Source organism: Cherax quadricarinatus, chromosome 5, assembly GCF_038502225.1.
Source record: "Cherax quadricarinatus isolate ZL_2023a chromosome 5, ASM3850222v1, whole genome shotgun sequence".
Taxonomy (NCBI): Eukaryota; Metazoa; Arthropoda; class Malacostraca; order Decapoda; family Parastacidae; genus Cherax; species Cherax quadricarinatus.
Window position 1 is genome coordinate 74,703,061 of NC_091296.1, and position 22,814 is coordinate 74,725,874.

A 22,814-nucleotide genomic window follows, 5' to 3' on the forward strand; every position below is an offset into this window, starting at 1 on the left:
CCCTTAGCTCTGGAACTAGCCTTGTTACAAACCTTTGCACTCTCTCTATCCTCTTGACGTGCTTGACCAGGTGTGGGTTCCAAACTAGTGCTGCATACTCCAGTATGGGCCTGACATACACGGTGTACAGAGTTTTGAACGATTCCTTACTGAGGTATCGGAATGCTATTCTCAGGTTTGCCAGACGCCCAGATGCTGCAGCAGTTATCTGGTTGATGTGTGCTTCAGGAGATGTGCTCAGTATTTTACTCACCCCAAGATCTTTTTCCTTGAGTGAGGTTTGCAGTCTTTGGCCACCTAGCCTATACTCTGTCTGCAGTCTTCTTTGCCCTCCCCTGATCTTCATGACTTTGCATTTGGTGGGGTTAAATTTGAGGAGCCAGTTGCTGGACCACGCATCCAGCTTGTCCAGGTCTCTTTGTAGTCATGCCTGATCCTCATCTGATTTAATTCTCCTCATTAACTTCACATCATCTGTGAACAGGGACACTTCTGAGTCTAACCCTTCCATCATGTCATTCACATATACCAAAAATAGCACTGGTCCTAGGACTGACTCCTGTGGAACCCCACTCGTCACAGGCACCCACTGTGATACCTCATCACGCACCGTGACTCATTGTTGCCTCCCTGTCAGATATTCTCTGATCCAATGCAGTGCCCTTGCACTGCATTGTGAGGAACTGTGTCAAAGGCCTTCTTGCAGTCCAAGAAAATGCAATCTACCCACCCCTCTCTCTCGTCTTATTTCCATTACCTTGTCATAAAATTCCAGTAGGTTTGTGACACAGGATTTACCTTCCATGAATCAGTGCTGGTTGTTATTTATAAGCTGGTTCCATTCTAGGTGTACATGTAGTAAGGTGCATATCTCATATCTGAGTCCAGTATTAAACAACCATGGTGACTTCATGCATCCTTGTCCAAAGTCTACTTTCTTTTTTTAACATGGCTGTTTCCCGCTGAGGCAGGGTATGTTGCAGAGGTGCTCAGACATGATAGGTCAGACAGGTCTACTTTACCGGAAAATAATCTCCCTCTCCATCATACCCTAAACTGAGCCTCAATATCCTCATAAATCTGTTAACGGTTTTTAGTAATCTTTCACTAGAAATGCTACAATGATACATGTATGTATTAAGAAATCATGATCCTTGGCTGCTCACATAGCTGGAAATGATGTTACGATATAAAGGGGACCCTCGCCTAACGAACGCATCGCATAACGTTAAATTCGCCTAACGATACATTTTAACGCTAACTTTTGCCTTGGCTAACACTAAAAAACTCGCCTAATGATAATAGTTCTCGGGTACCAATTAATATCTTTAGGTGAGGGTCCACTGTACATGTATATATATATTTTTTTTTTTTTCAATAAACTGGCCATATCCCACCAAGGCAGGGTGGCCCAAAAAGAAAAACAAAAGTTTCTCTTTTTAAATTTAGTAATTTATACAGGAGAAGGGGTTACTAGGCCCTTGCTCCCAGCATTTTAGTTGCCTCTTACAACACGCATGGCTTACGGAGGAAGAATTCTGTTCCACTTTCCCATGGAGATAAGAGGAAATAAACAAGAACAAGAATTAGAAAGAAAATAGAAGAAAACCCAGAGGGGTGTGTATATATATGCTTGTATATGTATGTGTAGTGTGACCTAAGTGTAAGTAGAAGTAGCAAGACGTACCTGAAATCTTGCATGTTTAAGAAACAGAAAAAAAGACACCAGCAATCCTACCATCATGTAAAACAATTACAGGATTCCGTTTTACACTCACTAGGCAGGACGGTAGTACCTCCCTGGGCGGTTGCTGTCTACCAACCTACTACCTACAATGTATATAGTTATCATCATCTATCTGACCACTCACATACAGTGATACCTTGACTTATGAGTGCCCCAACTTATGAGTTTTCCGAGTTACGAGCCGTCACTTGGTTGATTTTTTGCTTTGAGTTGTGAGCCAAAATCAAAGTTACATGTGAGCTTCAGACACGCTGCCACTACTTGGCGGCGTATCTGAAGTCGAGCAAAGGGCTAGTAACCCCTTCTCCTGTATAAATTACTAAATTTAAAAAGAGAAAGTTTCGTTTTTCTTTTTGGGCCACCCTGTCTTGGTGGGATACGGCCGGTTTGTTGAAAGAAGAAGATCTGAAGTCAAATCCAACTCTCTACCCAGAGGAATGTCAGGTACTTCATCCTATCCCACATGCTCTTCCAAGACGTAACTGGAAAGATAATACTGTACTCCCACACTAATTCCAGACTGTAGTGAGGCATCTCGTCCCTTGTTTGGTTCTCCTATAAACCCGGGGAAGAGGTAACCTCTATTTCAACACTCCGAGTTTTTCCAGAAGCATTGAGGTGGGTGGAGTACTGATAGTGGTTGGTGGAGTAGTCATGGTGGTGGGTGCAGTAGTGAGGGTGGTGGGTGGAATAGTGAAGGTGGTGGTTGTAGTGATGGTGGTGGATGGAGTAGTGATGGTGGTGGGCAGAGTAGCGAGGGTGGTGGGTGGAGTAGTGAAGGTGGTGGGTGGAGTAGTGAAGGTGGGTGGAGTAGTGAAGGTGGTGGGTGGAGTAGCGAAGGTGGTGGGTGTAGTGATGGTGGTGGGTGTAGTGATGGTGGTGGGTGTAGTGATGGTGGTGGATGTAGAGATGGTGGTGGGTGGAGCAGTTGTGGTGGTGGGTGGAGTAGTAAGGGTGGTGGGTGGAGTAGTGAAGGTGGTGGGTGGAGTAGTGAAGGTGGTGGGTGGAGTAATGAAGAGTGTAGCAAGCAATTTCAGTGATTAATTGCTGAAATTACTTGTTACACTCTTCACTACTAAAGCCTATCTTCTCTGCCTATCTTTTCCAGCCTCTACCTCCGCCAGCTTCTCCCATTAGCCCAAGTCGTCCGATCTCCAAGGTAAATTACACTTCATAAAACCAGTTTATTTCTTTACATTCTCTTTTATTATGTTTTTATACAATATGTCTTATTTATAAATACATTTTTTATTTAAAAATCCGTAACAAAAAACTGGGGTGGTTTTTCTGAGGGCTGGAATGAATTAATGGCATTTCAATTAATTTCATTGAGGAAAATTGATTTGATATACATGTGGAGTGAATGATGGTGAAAGTTTTTCTTTTTCGGGCCACCCTGCCTTGGTGGGAATCGGCCAGTGTGATAATAAAAAAAAAAAAAAAATTACTACATGTACAAGCAAATTGAGTTAGGAGCTCAATCACGGAACGAATTAAACTCGTAAGTCAAGGTACCACTGTATTTACAAGGAATAATGCTGATCTCTTATAGTGTTGATTAAAAGTCTAATGTTTTTCATTACTAAATGAGGTGTGCCTCTTATAGTATATTCAGGATATAAAGAGATAATAAAATAATTATTATTATAATCACAACTAAGTGCTGAACCCATAATGGTCATACAGTGCTGCAGGGTAGGGTAGAATAAAATAATAATTATTCAAATAAAGAAAATAAGCAAACTGTAAATAATGGTGAAAATATTCAAACTGTGTAACAGGCCAATATAAACAGTACAGTATCTTTAAGTGCAATAAAAGAAAATGCTCGTTGAGTGCTGAAACACATATTATTGCAGTGTTTTGTTGTGTTTCTTATATACCTAATAATGTCGGCCCTGAATAAAACATTGTAGCAGTAATAAAGATCTCTCTCCTGCAACAGACTAACTTCTTATGCAACATAGTCAGTGTTGAATGAGAATAGATATTGGTTTGGATGGCAACAAATAAATCAACTCTCAATATAGATAAGATTGATAATATAATGTTTGGGAATAAAGCTGTAAATACAGAACTAAACAAAGATAAATAACACAAACACAGACAGACAGACACAGACACACACACACACACACACACACTGACACACACACAGACACACACACACTGACACAGACACACACACAGACACACACACACACACACACACACACACACACACACACACACACACACACACACAGACACACAGACAGACACACACACACACACACACACAGACAGACAGACAGACAGACACACACACACACACACACACACACACACACACACACACACACACACACACACACACACAATATGAGGAGAAAATTCTTGAGTATTCAACCATGACAACAAATTTAAATTTAACAAACACATACAATATATATCTAGGAAAATTTGTAAAGCAGTGGGCATTCTTTCAAGAATGTGCTAATATATACCACAACTAACATTGTTTACTCATTACTAATCTTGAAGCTACCCATACTACACCTATAGTACATGTGCATGAAGAATCTACAATAACAAATCATAGGAAACCAATCATAACCTCTCCCCCCCCCAAAAAAAAAAATGGCTAGAACAATCACTCAGTCTGATTACAGAGAGCCTCTCTTTCAACTATTCAAATATCTGAACCTACTCTCCATACAATATATCCACACGTACTACTGTGCATATATACTCAATACAAATATTAACCCCAAGATAAAACAATTCCTGGAGAGCTGCAACACATCAAATAGGCATAACACTGGAAATAGAGATAACTTTGATATATAACATGTATGACTCAACCAGAGTAAACACACAATGCAAATCAAAGGACCCAAAATTTGCAACAACCTATCTGAAGCATCCAACGAACTCTAACCTACCAACATAGAAGCTTCAAAAACACTGTAGAAAAATCACTTGAACTTGATTTATTATTTAAAATGTAACAAAAAACTTTTATTTTGTTAATAGTATTTTATACCACTAGCTTGTTCAGCTGCTACCTTCCCACTCTAAACCACTTTATACTGTATAGAAATTGTTCATGCTAAACTGTCTCATACAATGTATATTATAATCCTTATCGAAATACTGTATATGTACGGTATTAGGTGGTTCATACATGCATGTACTTGTTTTAATCTGCCAAAAATGCTTCACATAACAAGACTTTCCTTAGAATGTACATAAAGTAAGTCCAGAGCTGAATTAGTATCCAGTAATTCTTGGAAATGAAATTTCACTTTGATTTTGATCAATGTGTGTATGTTTGCGGTGATCAGGATTTTCCAGGCTAGCAGAAAGATGAATTGAAGAAAATCCTATTTCAGGATGCAGGGGTTTACCTTGGGCCCATGTATGAGATCCTTTACTTTCATCCACACCAATGTGTTTACATAGCAATTCAGTTTTATGAATAGCCCACATCATAGGTTGAGTGTTTTCTAAGTTACTCTGTAATTTGAGTATATCTTCCTTAAGATTTTAATCTGCCTCCTTCCTGATTTTGGGTGCTGGTGGCAGGATTTCTATGTCTAGTACAAGACACTAAACACAGAATATAATGAGCTAAAGCATGAAAAACTATTTTCAGTAGAAAATTTCATGAACCATGTTGTCAGCCACATTCCCTTGCGAGCTGTTGCTTGTCAGGCTCTTTTGATTAGAAAAGATTTCAGCACTGAGTGATGCAGATAATACAGGAAGTGTATGTATACAGGAAAATGCAAACTGGTGATGCACCAGGTAAACGTTAATTCATCAGTCTATTTCTGGTGTTACAGAGGTTATACTAACAAGCTGTTATTCCTTTTAGCTGTTCGTGGAATTCTCTAGAAAAAGTAGTTTTCCATATTTTAAAATACACCTACTGTATTAGAATTTACATTTCCCATAATTATCTCGACAGCACATCCATTATTTTTCTTCACCTACCTTTTCTTTAATGATACAATAGTGAATGCCTATACAACAAAATTGATAAGCAACAAAAGCACAAGAGCTGTACTGATTAAGCACATACTAGAAGCAAAGCTATTCTTCTTTTATGCATAACACTAGTTCCAAACAAACAAAGGATTATGCTATTCTGTCTTATTATACCTAATACTATGATGATGATCTGGAAGTCATTCTGTTAGTCAGGGCAGGCACTACTGGGTCTCTCAAGTAACATCATGATTAGTTCCATGGACACAGCCTTGCTCCTGAATATGGGAGTTTTAAAAATCTGCAGGATTCCTATATCAACATGGATTTATAGTGCTATATCACACATTAGTTACACAGAACTTGTAAAAAGGTTCTAATATGCAACAGAGAAATTTACATAGAAGTACACAATATCATTGTTTGAAACACTCTTTATGCATGTTATTGCCATTATATGGTACTTGAACTTGTATCTCAAAATTGTGAATATTAAATATACACATAACTCACACAGAGGAGACTGAAACTTACGATGACATTTCAATCCGACTAGGACCATTAACAATAATTATTCCAGCCGTGGTATTGTAACTTTTTATTCCACATGAATACAGTGGAACTCTGGTTTTCGTACAGTCCAAATATCGTACAATTTGGATTTAGAACACTTTTTTGGGTGAAATTTTGGTTCGGATTTCGTACCACCATCCAGAAATTGTATGTATCAGATGCGTCTGCCTCCCCGGGACGCCGCCACTCTCATGTGTACATGTCTCAGTCAAGCTCTGTCACTGATTGAGTGAGCATTCATCTGAAACATTTCGCAATTTTTGTGCTTGTTTATTGATTGCGACTTTGAAATAAGCCGCCATGGGCCCAAAGAAAGTTCCTAGTGCAAGCCCTCTGGTAAAGAAGGTGAAAAACATGATAGAATTCAAGAAAGAGATAGTAGAAAAATACGAAAGTGGTATACGTTTAGCCGAGTTTGACAGGATGTATGAGGAAATTGCTTCAGAGGAGGAGGGAGAGAGAAGGAAGAAGGTGCTTTCTTCAGTGATTAAGGACATGTGTGCAAAGTGGAATGAGTTGCAAATTTTTGTTGAAAAATATTACCCTGACCAAGCTGATACAAGCTGTATCTGCAACATGTTCAGTGTCAATACTTCGTCCCATTTTAGGTAAATCTTAAAGAGACGCCAGAAACAGAGATCTCTGGACAGTTTTTAGTATGACAGGGGTCCAGTGCCAGTAAAAGACAAAGAAGAGAAGTAACCCCAGAGAGGGCTTTTATACCTGTGTTTATGGAGGGGGATTCCTCTTCCAAACAATAACCTCAACTCCCTCTCCCCTCCTCGCCTTCTTCAATATGACAACAAGAGTCTTCAATGAAGGTATGTATGTAATGTTCATTTATCATTAAAATTAGTCATTTATATTTATTTCTCATTGTTTTCTGTATGTAAAACTATAGTTTTACATACATATTTTCGAGTGTCTGGAACAGATTAATTGTATTTACATACATTATTTCTTATGGGAAATATTACTTTGGTTTTCGTATGTTTCAGATTGAGACCGACCTTCTGGAATGGATTAAGTACAAAATCCGGGGTTCCACTGTATTAAATATTTTCTTACTAACTTCGGTTTTGTTGATTTATGTTCAAATGTGCAGCTGAAATGTTTCAAGTACTGTATGCATACTATCTTTGTAGAATTATAAAAGTTGTGAATCTAAACTTGAATTCTGCATAATACAGTACTGCAGTGCTTTTCAATTTTTTCTATTTTACACTTTTATTACATGTATTTTGCATATACAGTACCATATACACATGGCATAGCAGGTATTAAAGTTTCATCAATCTAAAAGCCAATTTTTGAAGTACATATTTTGAATTTATGGTGAAAGGGGCATTAACTTCTAAAATCACTTCCTCTCTTAAGTATGTATATTACTTTTTATAGCCTTATTTCCAACACTGTAATAATGCTACAAAGCTCCAATTACCATCAATGAATTCCAACTTAATACAGTAGAGCATATGGTACATCCAGTATTGAATTAAAATGAAGATTTCTTAGCTGTCATTAATACATAAAAATGTGTATTCTTAATCTTACATGTGTGTATTCAACTCAAAATCATATCACTGTTATAATCATGGGGAAATGCTAAATCGACAGTGGTTATGTCTGAATAAAAATAAAAATTTAATAACAATGGCTATAGTCATTTGATGAGATTCTCACAAGTGACAGGAAGCTTTTCCACACAGAAATGACAATTAAGAAGCTCCTTGTCTGCACTGCACTTCAGCCAAGATCAAATTAAAAAGACCTCTGTGCACTTTGCTCAGTGTGAATCACAGACACATGCTAAATATAATTGTCATCATATTTACGGGAATCACTGAACCCGTGTGTGTTTTTCAGTACTTAAATCAGGTTAGGCACCATAGGGTCTGGCCAGTAACTTAATGGGTAACCAAATGAATATTTCCTTGGCCTTGGATAGTGGATCTGAATAAACCAGTTAAGCACTTACTATATACTGAAAACTGGATGAGTATTGTTTGCTTTTAGAAAATTCAATAAAATACCAATTAAAGAAAGGAATATATATATTATTCTGTTACTGAAGCACTTGGATGCATGCAAGGCAATGCTAACACATAATATTTTGAACATAGTCTATATTTCCTAAAGAAGATACCCCCATTTTCAAATTTGTCTCTAAATCTTTACTCATACATAAGAAGCAAACACCAATATCTAAATGCTGTTCAATAACAACACAACAATTTATGTAGAGCTTGCAAATACATAACAAAAATAACTAGGATACCTAATTTTTTGGCTTTATTTACAAAACAATAGTGCTATAATGATCATGCATGGTCCCTCAGATACATTTTGCTTCTTCATATTAGCAGCAATACTAATGGCAGTTAGAACTTAAGAGAACAACAAGGTTTAAAAGCAGCATAAAGAAAGCATTTTTTGGACTACAGCAGCCTATGATTTGGGTGTTCGGTCACTGTGGTTTCAGTCACAGCTGTGTTATCTTCTATATATTTGACACACTAACACAAGCTGATAAGATATAAAAATATGATCATAATAGATTTCATTCATTTGCACAGTGAAGCAATCATTTATATTCCATTGCATAGTTAAGACATGACTTAACAAAAGATGCTTTTATTCTATTATGAATACAAAACAACTGTACATATTAATATAAAATTACAATAATTACTAAATCATGTCAACAATTAATTCATCACTAATACAGTAGATTTTTGCATAATGTGTATTTCAGATACACACTTCCACTCACCATAATATTGTATATTTTAATAACCCTAATTTTGATACAAAAGAATGTTCTCCATCACAGCACAGCTAATCCCAAGAGCAAAATACATATCAACAATTTAACTGCTGCATTGCCCAAACGCTCCAAATGTTAGTGTAATGTTCTCATGGGGACGCTTAAACAAACAGGCATTTCTGTACATGGTTTATGCCTACTTCCGCCTCATTTCTAGAAAGAAGGTTTCCTGACTGATTTTGTATTTCTTAAGTCAATATTAATTATATCACTCTTATTTGGTGCTTTGTAATTCAGAATTTTCTTAGATTCAAAAAGATAAATTTTGAATATGGATTAATTCTTTCTTATTCATAAATTTATGAATATAAATATGTGGCAGATGTTGCAAGTGTATGGTGTAGGAGGTAGGTTACTGAAAGCAGTGAAGAGTTTTTACGAGGATAGTGAGGCTCAAGTTAGAGTATGTAGGAAAGAGGGAAATTTTTTCCCAGTAAAAGTAGGCCTTAGACAAGGATGTGTGATGTCACCGTGGTTGTTTAATATATTTATAGATGGGGTTGTAAGAGAAGTAAATGCGAGGGTCTTGGCAAGAGGCGTGGAGTTAAAAGATAAAGAATCACACACAAAGTGGGAGTTGTCACAGCTGCTCTTTGCTGATGACACTGTGCTCTTGGGAGATTCTGAAGAGAAGTTGCAGAGATTGGTGGATGAATTTGGTAGGGTGTGCAAAAGAAGAAAATTAAAGGTGAATACAGGAAAGAGTAAGGTTATGAGGATAACAAAAAGATTAGGTGATGAAAGATTGAATATCAGATTGGAGGGAGAGAGTATGGAGGAGGTGAACGTATTCAGATATTTGGGAGTGGACGTGTCAGCGGATGGGTCTATGAAAGATGAGGTGAATCATAGAATTGATGAGGGAAAAAGAGTGAGTGGTGCACTTAGGAGTCTGTGGAGACAAAGAACTTTGTCCTTGGAGGCAAAGAGGGGAATGTATGAGAGTATAGTTTTACCAACGCTCTTATATGGGTGTGAAGCATGGGTGATGAATGTTGCAGCGAGGAGAAGGCTGGAGGCAGTGGAGATGTCATGTCTGAGGGCAATGTGTGGTGTGAATATAATGCAGAGAATTCGTAGTTTGGAAGTTAGGAGGAGGTGCGGGATTACCAAAACTGTTGTCCAGAGGGCTGAGGAAGGGTTGTTGAGGTGGTTCGGACATGTAGAGAGAATGGAGCGAAACAGAATGACTTCAAGAGTGTATCAGTCTGTAGTGGAAGGAAGGCGGGGTAGGGGTCGGCCTAGGAAGGGTTGGAGGGAGGGGGTAAAGGAGGTTTTGTGTGCGAGGGGCTTGGACTTCCAGCAGGCATGCGTGAGCGTGTTTGATAGGAGTGAATGGAGACAAATGGTTTTTAATACTTGACGTGCTGTTGGAGTGTGAGCAAAGTAACATTTATGAAGGGATTCAGGGAAACCGGCAGGCCGGACTTGAGTCCTGGAGATGGGAAGTACAGTGCCTGCACTCTGAAGGAGGGGTGTTAATGTTGCAGTTTAAAAACTGTCGTGTAAAGCACCCTTCTGGCAAGACAGTGATGGAGTGAATGATGGTGAAAGTTTTTCTTTTTCGGGCCACCCTGCCTTGGTGGGAATCGGCCGGTGTGATAATAAAAAAAAAAAAAAAAAATATTTTACATGTATCTATCATATACATGTATACTGTACCTGTATTTCAATTAGTATATCTCTCTATTTTTTTTTTTAACACAATGGATGTCTCCTACCAAAGCAGGGTGACCCAAAAAAAAAAAAAAAAAAAACCCTTTCATTAAGGTTTTCTTCTTTTTACATTTAGTAATATCTCTATTATATATATAAGTTTAGTATATCTATACATTGCTGTATTTCTCTTTACAGTGGACCCTCATTTTTCATAAGGCTTGAAAGTCGTAATTTTCGAAAATTGCAACGTTTTTTCGTCAAAACACTGACTCGTGAATCGTTTGACTCGCAAATAGTTGTTCATCTCGGACGCGTACGCACGACCCCAAGCCACCTCACACTCCATTCCCAGGCAGTGTGCCATTGTTTACCAGTGAGTGGCCATCCCCTCACGTGTTCATACGAAATATTTCATAATATTCCATTCATTTTAGTGCTTGCAACTGCTAAATAAGCTACCATGGCTCCAAAGAAAGCTCCTAGTGCCATGCCTTTGGTAAAGAAGGTTAGAAATACGACTGAATTCAAGAAAAACATCATTGAACAATATGAAAGTGGCGTACATGTGGCAGAACTGGCCAAGATGTACAAGAAACCCCATACAACCATAGCTTCCATTGTGGCCAAGAAAAATGAAATCAAGGAAGCTGTTGTTGCAAAGGGGGTAAATATGCTGACAAAAATGAGATCGCAAGTACTCGAAGATGTTGAGAAGTTACTGTTGGTGTGGATCAATGAGAAACAATTAGCAGGAGATAGTCTTATGCAGTCGCTTATTTGTGAAAATTCTAGGCAGTTGCATGACGATCTCGTAAAGAAATTGCCTTCAATGAGTACTGATATTTGTGAATTTAAAGCTAGCAAAGGTTGGTTTGAGAGTTTTAAGAACCGTAGTGGCATACACAGTGTGATAAGGCATGGCGAGGCTGCCAGTTCTGACAAAAATGCAGCTACAAAATTCGTAAGTGAATTCAAGGAGTACATACAGACTGAACAATTAAAACCCCAACAAGTGTTCAATTGTGACAAAACAGGCCTCTTTTGGAAGAAAATGCCAAAGAGGACCTACATTACTCAAGAGGAAAAGGCACTGCCAGGACACAAGCCTATGAAAGACAGGCTAACTCTCATGTTTTGTAGCAATGCTATTGGGGATTTCAAAGTGAAGCTGTTACTAGTGTACCGTTCTGAAAATCCAAGAGTGTTCAAGAAAAACTATGTCATGAAGAGTAAATTGTGTGTGTTTTGGAAAGCTAATAATAAGGCATGAGTCACGAGGGAAATTTTCCTTGACTGGTTCCACGAAGTGTTTGGCCCCAGTGTGAAGAATTACCTCCTCGAGAAGAAATTAGACCTCAAGTGCCTCCTGCTAATGGACAATACACCTGCTCATCCTCCAAACTTGGATGACCTAACTCTGGAGGAGTTTGGGTTCATCACAGTGAAGTTCTTGCCCCCTAATACCACTCCTCTTCTTCAGCCCATGGACCAGAAGATCATTTCAAACTTTAAAAAACTCTACACCAAAGCAATGTTGCAAAGGTGCTTTAACGTGACCACAGACACTCACTTGACCCTATGGGTTTTGGAAAGATCACTTCAGTATCCTCCATTGCATAAGCCTTATGGGTAAGGCTTGGGAGGGAGTGACTACCAGGACTTTGAACTCTGCTTGGAGAAAATTGTGGTCAGATTGTGTCGACAAGAGGGATTTTGAAGGGTTTGGGGCTGACCTTGAGGAGCCTATGGCAGTTGTGGAATCTACTGTGGCATTGGGTAATTCCATGGGGTTGGATGCGAGTTTGGAGGATGTGGAAGAGTTGATGGAGGACCACAACGAAGAGCTAACCACTGACGAGCTGAAAGAACTTCAGCTGGAACAGCAAGAGACTGCAGCTCAGAATATTGCTTCAGAGGAGGAGGAAGAGAGATGGAAGTAGGTGCCTTCTTCAGAAATTAAGGAGATTTTTGAAATGTGGAGTAGAATGAAAAAATTTATGGAGAAACATCACCCTGACAATGCTGTTACAAGCCATGTCGGCAACATGTACAGTGACAAAGTCTTGGCCCATTTTAGGGAAGTTTTAAAGAGATGTCAGAAACAGAACTCTCTGGACAAGTATTTAGTGCCACAGGTGTGCAGTGACTCTCAAGCTGGTCCTAGGAACATTAAAAAACAAAGAAGGGAAGTAACCCCAGAAAAGCACCTGGTACCTGAAGTCTTTATGGAAGGGGTTTCCCTTCCAAACAGTAAATAATCCAATCTCCTCCTCCTCCTCCTCCTCCAGTCTTCTGTACACTAAGAAGAATTGCCAATAAAGGTAAGTGTTATGCTGTTAATGATTCATTCATCATGTCTCATTGTTTTGTGTATGTACATCTATATTTCATGTAAAAAAATTTTTGTTTTAATACTTCTGGGTGTCTGGAACGGATTAATTGTATTTACGTTATTTCTTAAGGGAAAAATGGTTTCGCAAATCGTCAATTTCGATAATAGTCACACTTTCTGGAACGGATTAAGTACGAAAAATGAGGGTCCATTGTATCTTAATACAGGCGGGCCCCACTTTATAGCACTAAGTGGTTTTCAATTACACCTAGTCTTCATTTATTCAGACTTCCTACAATAAATATATTCACCACTCACTATAAGCTAAGGATGAAAAGATTTTGAGGGAAGTAATGTGTGTACTGTAGATGCACTTTTTTTAGGCCTAGCTCTATTGTTTTTTTTTTGTTTTTTTTATTATCACACTGGCCGATTCCCACCAAGGCAGGGTGGCCCGAAAAAGAAAAACTTTCACCATCATTCACTCCATCACTGTCTTGCCAGAAGGGTGCTTTACACTACAGTTTTTAAACTGCAACATTAACACCCCTCCTTCAGAGTGCAGGCACTGTACTTCCCATCTCCAGGACTCAAGTCCGGCCTGCCGGTTTCCCTGAATCCCTTCATAAATGTTACTTTGCTCACACTCCAACAGCACGTCAAGTATTAAAAACCATTTGTCTCCATTCACTCCTATCAAACACGCTCACGTATGCCTGCTGGAAGTCCAAGCCCCTCGCACACAAAACCTCCTTTACCCCCTCCCTCCAACCCTTCCTAGGCCGACCCCTACCCCGCCTTCCTTCCACTACAGACTGATACACTCTTGAAGTTATTCTGTTTCGCTCCATTCTCTCTACATGTCCGAACCACCTCAACAACCCTTCCTCAGCCCTCTGGACAACAGTTTTGGTAATCCCGCACCTCCTCCTAACTTCCAAACTACGAATTCTCTGCATTATATTCACACCACACATTGCCCTCAGACATGACATCTCCACTGCCTCCAGCCTTCTCCTCGCTGCAACATTCATCACCCATGCTTCACACCCATATAAGAGCGTTGGTAAAACTATACTCTCATACATTCCCCTCTTTGCCTCCAAGGACAAAGTTCTCTGTCTCCACAGACTCCTAAGTGCACCACTCACTCTTTTTCCCTCATCAATTCTATGATTCACCTCATCTTTCATAGACCCATCCGCTGACACGTCCACTCCCAAATATCTGAATACGTTCACCTCCTCCATACTCTCTCCCTCCAATCTGATATTCAATCTTTCATCACCTAATCTTTTTGTTATCCTCATAACCTTACTCTTTCCTGTATTCACCTTTAATTTTCTTCTTTTGCACACCCTACCAAATTCATCCACCAATCTCTGCAGCTTCTCTTCAGAATCTCCCAAGAGCACAGTGTCATCAGCAAAGAGCAGCTGTGACAACTCCCACCCTGTGTGTGATTCTTTATCTTTTAACTCCACGCCTCTTGCCAAGACCCTCGCATTTACTTCTCTTACAACCCCATCTATAAATATATTAAACAACCACGGTGACATCACACATCCTTGTCTAAGGCCTACTTTTACTGGGAAAAAATTTCCCTCTTTTCTACATACTCTAACTTGAGCCTCACTATCCTCGTAAAAACTCTTCACTGCTTTCAGTAACCTACCTCCTACACCATACACTTGCAACATCTGCCACATTGCCCCCCTATCCACCCTGTCATACGCCTTTTCCAAATCCATAAATGCCACAAAGACCTCTTTAGCCTTATCTAAATACTGTTCACTTATATGTTTCACTGTAAACACCTGGTCCACACACCCCCTACCTTTCCTAAAGCCTCCTTGTTCATCTGCTATCCTATTCTCCGTCTTACTCTTAATTCTTTCAATTATAACTCTACCATACACTTTACCAGGTACACTCAACAGACTTATCCCCCTATAATTTTTGCACTCTCTTTTATCCCCTTTGCCTTTATACAAAGGAACTATGCATGCTCTCTGCCAATCCCTAGGTACCTTACCCTCTTCCATACATTTATTAAATAATTGCACCAACCACTCCAAAACTTAATATTTATATGATAATGTAAACATGTTATCAGGCTTTTATATGTATTTGAAAGTGGATAAATAGCTAAGTTTCACTTTGCAGTGACTTTTGCTTTACAGCAGTAGCCCAGAACCTAACCTGCTGTATAAGTGGGGCCTGCCTGTATAGGTAATTCTACACTGTATATTTCTATACCTGGTAATTTTGTGCATTTTTTACCTAACTGTTTAAATATAGCTGAGAAACTCTAAACTAGTACTGGACCAGCAAGGATGGCCATTCAGTTCCTAGTAAGTACTCTTTTACACATTATTATTATTATTATAATTGAAACTAGGTACTAAACCCACAAGGGTCACACAGTGCACTCCTTTACACAATTAGGAAGGGAGAACAAAATATGTAACTGGTCCCTCAGAAATTCCCCATCCACCCTCCTATTGTCAACAAGTGCTGTTATGCTCACTACCATTTGTATCTTTCCTTCCCTCCAAAGGAACATCACCTTTGCATACTACTGTACTTAAACCACCATTCTTTAAATTATTTAAGAGTTTTGTGTATTTCATAAGAAAGAAGGAACACTGCAGCAGGCGTGCTGGCCCATGCGAGGCAGGTCCATGTCACACCCCGGCTTAGACCAATGACCCACCCAGTCAGGTCACATCCACTTAAGGAAGGAGCACAGCATCATATCTAGTAGCACAAGCTAGTCAGGTCCAACTCACACCCACTCATGTATTTATCTAACCTATTTTTAAAACTACACAACCTGTTAGATTCTATGATGGTACTCGAGAGTTTGTTCCACTCATCCACAACTCTATTACCAAACCAGCACTTCCCTATATCAGATTATTAATTAGTGATTCTTTGTTGGCAAGAACCAAGTCAAGCAGCCTGTTTCCTCTAGTTGGTTCTGTCACAAACTGTCTTAAAAAGCAATCCTGAACCATATCAAGAAAGTCACTAGACTCAAGATATCCTGTCACATTGCTCCAATCAATTTGTCTAAAGTTAAAATCTCCCATTAACATAACATTTAAAATCTAAAATATTTTGTTACATCAGTACAAATTCCTTGGAGTATTTTTTTCAAAAAATTATTCAATGTGCATAATTCACTTTCCTACAACACTGGCTATACAAGTCTACACAAGTGAGCATGTTAGATAGGAGTGAATGGAGATGAATGGTTTATGGGACCTGACGAGCTGTTGGAGTGTGAGCAGGGTAATATTTAGTGAAGGGATTAAGGGATACCGATTATTTTTATATAACCGGACTTGAGTACTGTAAATGGGAAGTACAATGCCTGCACTTTAAAGGAGGGGTTTGGGATATTGGCAGTTTGGAGGGTATGTTATATACATGTATCTTTATATATGCTTCTAAGCTGTTGTATCTGGGCACCTCTGCAAAGACAGTGAGTATGTGTGAGTGAGGTGAAAGTGTTGAATGATGATGAAAGTATTTTCTTTTTGGGGATTTTCTTTCTTTTTGGGTCACCCTGCCTCGGTGGGAGACAGCTGACTTGTTGGAGGAGAAAAAAAAAATGTATGTACAATGTTATGCACTAGCCTTCTGCATCTTATATACAATACTGGTTTTGAGAAAGCTTTATGTCCTATTATACATGAGTTTACTGTATTTTAAATACAATGCATATTGTGGTTTTCAGAAACGTATACGATATTACACAAGAATCTACTGTATTTCAAGTACCATTCTATTAACTATAAACTTGAAGAACACACAAGTCTACAATAAGAGCAAAGCTACTTGGATGAAATAAGACGGAATGCAGGGAAAGTGTGCTCTAAAGGCAGATTATTACTTACGTCTGTGGAGCGGCACAGCTCTGCTCTCAGCTAAGCAGTGGTGAAATTGGACAGAACACAATAAAGCTCTCGAAAAATAATCTTAAGTCATCTGACAACATAATAGTTTTCAGTTAATTATGTAACAGTTAACATTTATTAAGGAAAACGATGATTTACTAATCAGAAAGAGCATTACATAACAGTAAGAGAAGGTGCTTGGATTAAAATGTCATAAACACTGATTCAGGAAAAGCGAGAAACCATTTGGAAAGAAAGATGAAATACAAGTAAGAGAGACCTGTATAATTCAGCCTCAGTTATGATCTGCTGAAGAAGGTTTCTGACTGAGGTTGAAATACACAAACTTCTCTTAACCCTTAAACTGTCCAAGCGTAGATCTACGTTTTTACGCGTAGCGCTCCGACTTTTATTTTCCCCATAAAGAATTTAAAAAAAATGTAGATCTACGCTCGGAGCACTACGCGAGCGAACATAGGTCTACGTTTGGACAGTTTAAGGGTTAACTGTCTTTTATCTTTTTGACTAAGTGGTATCTAACCTTCATAACAGAGGGTGCATACAATACAGATAACAGATATTTACACTAATCTGGATGTACAAGAGGCTGTTAGGTATGCAAGCTGCTCACCTGTAACAAATGCAATACAGTAATACAAATATTTTTTTAAACTCCTCCAGCAGCATGGAGGAGGCTAGAGGCAGTAAGAACATAAGAACATAAGAATGTAGGAACACTGCAGAAGGCCTACTGGCCCATATGAGGCAGGTCCTTATCAGTAGAGCTATAGTGTTTGAGAGCTGTGTGTGGTGTGATTATTATGATGAGAGTTTGAAGCACAGAATTAGAAGACATTGTGGCATTACCAAAATTATAATTCAGAGGGCTGAGGAGGGGTTGTTTAGGTGATTTAGGCTCTTAGAGAGGCTGAAATAGAATAGGATGACCAAGAGGGTGAACAGATCTAAGAAGGAAGGATGGAGGGGTAGGGTGTCATCCTAGAATAAGTTGGAGGGAGGGGGTAAAGGAGGTTTTGAGTACCAGGAGCTTAAGCATTCAGCAGGCTTGTACAACAATGTTAAATTGGAGTGAGTAGAGACGAAGTGGTTCTTATGACGTAATGTGCTGTGTGAGTGTGGAAACAGGTTAGCTGGACTTGAGTTTCTGGAGATGGGAAGTATGGTGCCAGCATTCTGATGTTGCAGTTTAGAGGGTAATTTGAACTGTGATATCTATACCCTTCTGGCAAGACAACTATACATGAATGATTTTTTTTTTTGAGGGGGGGGGGGTAAGTCACCCTACCTTGGAAGATGGCTGGTGTTGTATAAAAAAAATCTTACATCCTATTTTGAAAATCATAATTAATTTTACTGATTCTGGAAATGACTATAATAATTATAACACCATATCATGATTACATGCTCAGAAATAAATTAAAATTTCTAAATAGATACTGAAAAATGTGCCTTTCCCTTTTTGATGAGTTTTGCTTTCTATTATTCTACTCAATTCTTTTTGTAAAAACTTGGGCTACCCTATGGGATATTTACTGTCTTCAGTTTCTTTCCCTAGGACAACTGTAAGGTGCTACCACAGCTTGTTTCCTTGACCACTCTAATCATTTCAAAGACCACCCATATATAACTCAACAGTAACCAAATTGCCAAGAGCACATGATATAGCCAGTTAGATTATAATCAATATAAACTGTGATAAATGATGAATAATATAGAATATTTGAAAATGATGCATAATGGAGAAAGACCCAAACTGGAGTCACTAGGACAAGTTTATTTGAAACGTTATGATCCTGGGACCTTGGTCACTCCAAATGAGTGGCCAAGGTCCCAGGACCAAAACATTCCCAATAAACATGTCTTTCTCCAATGTGATAACTGATGATATTTAAAGACAGAGAGGTGAAGAGAAAAAGCATATAAAAGCAAAATGATTATCAAATTTCAGTGTTCAAATAAATAAAGAAAATCTAAATGATGAGGCATCCATCTACATCATCATTAGCTGCTCCACCCTGACACATCATTACAGTTGGCCCTGCATGTACTGCACTATGAGTAAAAAGAAAAATCAGATCAACATTTGTATCAAAATGTGCTGACAATGAAGGTAATGGTGATAAAGATAATTATGATTATTCACAATTATTTTTCAAATATGTACTTCCATAATTTACTCCACACACTATGTTCACCAGTATTATTACAAAAAAAAAAAATAGTGGCTTTATATGACAATAATTATAAAAATCATTGTTGCTCATTATGGATGGGCAATATTTAATTATTTTTTACATAAGACTGCCAAGGTCATTGATGATAACTTTGAACCTTCAACCTGCATGACTGAATATTTTCACCTCTGCTAAATGGGTATCACTATCTTTCTCAAACACAGTGACGAGGATAACTTCCTTGGATCCAAATCTGAATGATCCACAATAAGTTCAAAATTCATGTTGGCCAAGTACACACAGTCTGCTTGGCTGTAATATTACTATGTTAATGATTAGTGATGTTCAAGAAACTCCAGAGAGCATTGTCCCACTGAACTCAAGATACTGCAATACTCTATGTCTCTTAAAATAGAACCAACCTCTTTGAACTGGTAGCTTATATCTCATCTTCAAAAACCCAAGATGCCTCATGTGCAAAACAAATTTTTCCAGGGAGCCAAAACATGGACTTCTCTGACCTAAACTTGGAGAGTATTACATCCTGAAAATGTTTAATGTAGATGAAATGAAGGATTTTTCTTCAGCACTGAAAGAGCAAAACACAATACAGTATACTATACTGTATGTGCATAGGATACAGCCAGGCACTGTCCTTATCTTGCCACTTATCCAATGTATGTATGTCAAAACAGCAAACACATGCAGCACTGTATTCTGCAGGAAATAATTAAGGCTAGTGCCAACATATAAAAAGTGCTTAATATTTATAATAAAGTGGTTTGTTTCTTTGTGCATTGTATAAGCTAGCCAAGAATTGATTAAGCATACTTGCCACCGCTCTTATCATGCGCTGAGATGTTACACAAAAATTCCAACATATTTCCCCAGAAAGCCTTACATGCATCATTCTGACCTACACTTGGTGACTGTTGCATCTACAGTACTAAAGCATTATACAGTGTAGTAATATTTATTGTGTAAAGCATAAATTTTAATATATGCATTGAGCCCAACAATTTTTGGCTGGAAACAGGACCTTGTTAAAGGTTACACCCTTAAAAAGGGGATTAACTGAAACAAACCCATGATACTGAATAATATTTGTTTCTACTGTACAGCATATGAATAGTACAGTTGTTCCTAAGACTGACTCTTATGGCACATCACTTGCTGTATTTAGCCATTGTAATAAATTTGTGTTCAGGGTTGCCTGAAGTTCAAACCCCTAAATTTTTTTATGGTATCTTATCTTAGTTGCTGCAGCTGTCTGATAACATAACAATCTCTGGTCTGCATACTGAAAGGTCAAAGAAGAGGATAATGACTTTGGGAAGGAAAGAAAAAAAAAAGACAAATATGAAACATTAAGATCTCCCAAGATGGAAATGAGAAAGAGGTAGGAACAACAGTAATGCACTGAATACAGCCTCTCCTTGCTTAATGACGGAGTTCCATTCCTAAGATCACGCCAGTAAACGAATTCGTCGCTAAGTGAGGAGCATACTATAATGGTTGTGGGTTTGTGTCAACCATCTTTGATACTGTTTTAATGTCACCTTTGCACCATTTATAACATTTTTAGTATATTTTTAAATGTTTATACAGTAGTGTACTGTATATTGTAATAAACAGTATACACAAAATCAGCTCTAATATACATTATTTAGGTATGCATACTGGTCAGAGAGCCTGTCATAAGCCTGCCATTGGTAAACGAGTACGTCGCTAAATGAGGAGAGGCTGTACATACAAAAAAAGGTTGCACTGAGAGATACTAAAGGAAATTATTAGACTGACTTATATCTGAAAGAACTCAGAGCTGCTCATGTCTTTTAACAGGGAAGGACCTAAAGACCGTAACACATAACTATAAACCCTGAAGATGGACAGCTTTGAGTTGAGAGAGGGAAGGTACAGAAGCTGAGAGTATTTTAACTTTAGGCAAGACAGTGGATGAATACAAGTAAAAAAGGGTCTAGAGTATGTCAGCTACCCATGAATGACAAGATAAAATTCAGAGGAGGTTTAACCTGCTAAGACAATCAGCCTTATGAGAGGTAATATATTGTATTGAGAGGCCAGCTGTAACAGTATATTCCAATTGCCATCAAGAGCAACAAAAAGGGTGGGTTAAAAACAGAAAGTTATGATTATAGGGAAATGCTCACTGTAGGGAAGAGAATCCAGTCAAAATCAAAAGCTACAGAGGATTGGGGAAAGTGATAAGCTTTTATAAGATTTAGCATGAATGCAAGGGTCAGCAAAGGCCAGAGTACCTTAAGATAGCGAGAGATAACAGGAGGAGAAAGGACTTCAACAGATCACCAATAAAGTCCTAACAACAAAAAAGTTCCCCAAAGAACATGATGGCAATTGAAACTGCCTAACAGAAGTAACAGTTTAGGCAAAAAAATAAAAAGAAAACAGGTGGAAGCCATCCAAGAACAGAAGTATTAGAAAGGGCATGCATACAATGTAAAGAAAGTAATGCAGGTTGCATTATAAAGGAAAGAAATGTGAACAGAGACAAGGGACTGTCAGAGCAAATAAGAACCCTGCACTTATTTCATAAGGCATCAAGATATAGGTTGAAGAACAGAGCCCAAGACAGGAAGTCTTATAATGTCATAAACCATAATTTGTTATTTGTTTGCAAGCAGATACAGGCATTGGGAAAACTGAGAGACCAGTACCTAAAACTCTCTCCAAATTTTCCTGCACCCTCTGAGATGCCATTGCAGATTAAACATTACACGAGGAAGAAGGACAAGGGAACAAGGAGGGGGGAACTAAGGAAGAAGGGAGGAACAGGGTGCAGGGAAGAAGGGAAGGTGGATGGGAATGCAGGAAGGAGGGAGGGGAGGAAGAGAGGCACTATACTCTAGTAAATTTAAACAATATATATTCACACAAGCATTCAGTCTAATAAAGTCAAAAATTTCTGGAGTACAAACACTGAATGACTATAAACTCTATATAATATTTGGATTTACTTGATTTTTACATGTATTACAAAAAAGATAAAAATCTATTTAGAGTATAATTTAGCCATGTGTGATCTTATGTAAGTGCAGTCCTATTTACAGTCGGCAATTATTCACGAAAAATTGTATCCACTCTTGGTGTACTGATTGTAAAACAGTGTTAGTGCCTCACCCGAGTCTGATGGTTGTAGGAAGCTTGATGTGAATGTGAGAGTCCCAGTTGTAGTGAAATTGGACAGTATGAATGCTCGGTGTTGCTCCCATGTGCTATGTCGACTGTCAGTAATGGCCATCTCTGTATCTTTATCAGCCTCCATTGCCTTTTAAAAATAAACAACTTTCTGTAAGTGTTCAATAATATTGTATGGAGTGGTACTGTAGTAAATGAGACCTTGTGAGTAGTGAGGAAATACTTTATAACACTATTTATATGAAAAATATCAAGAGGTTAAAAAAAATAAAAAAATTAGTACTGTACACTATATTTTATTATTTTGCTACATAGTATTTTAACCCCTCTCACTGTTTGACCCCCAAAATTAAAAGTCCTGTCATTGTCACAGTTAAAAAAAATACCTTCAAAAATGGTAGAGAATGTTTTTCTAAAGTAATGATCC

At 38.3% G+C, this 22,814-nt stretch overlaps 1 protein-coding gene across 4 annotated transcripts in view; it reads right to left on the minus strand.

Moving 5' to 3' along the window:
• Window positions 1–22,814, minus strand: part of LOC128685110 (VPS35 endosomal protein-sorting factor-like) — a 102,189-nt gene that overhangs the window by 54,807 nt on the left and 24,568 nt on the right. For 3 of the 4 annotated variants that reach the window (XM_070104332.1, XM_070104320.1, XM_070104328.1), the window contains exons 5-6: window positions 22,370–22,517; window positions 17,016–17,045 (exon numbers count right to left, since the gene is read on the minus strand). In XM_070104332.1, the coding sequence (XP_069960433.1) occupies window positions 17,016–17,045; window positions 22,370–22,517 (178 nt within the window). The remainder of the gene's footprint in view (window positions 1–17,015; window positions 17,046–22,369; window positions 22,518–22,814) is intronic. The other variant, XM_070104325.1, reaches the window with a different exon arrangement.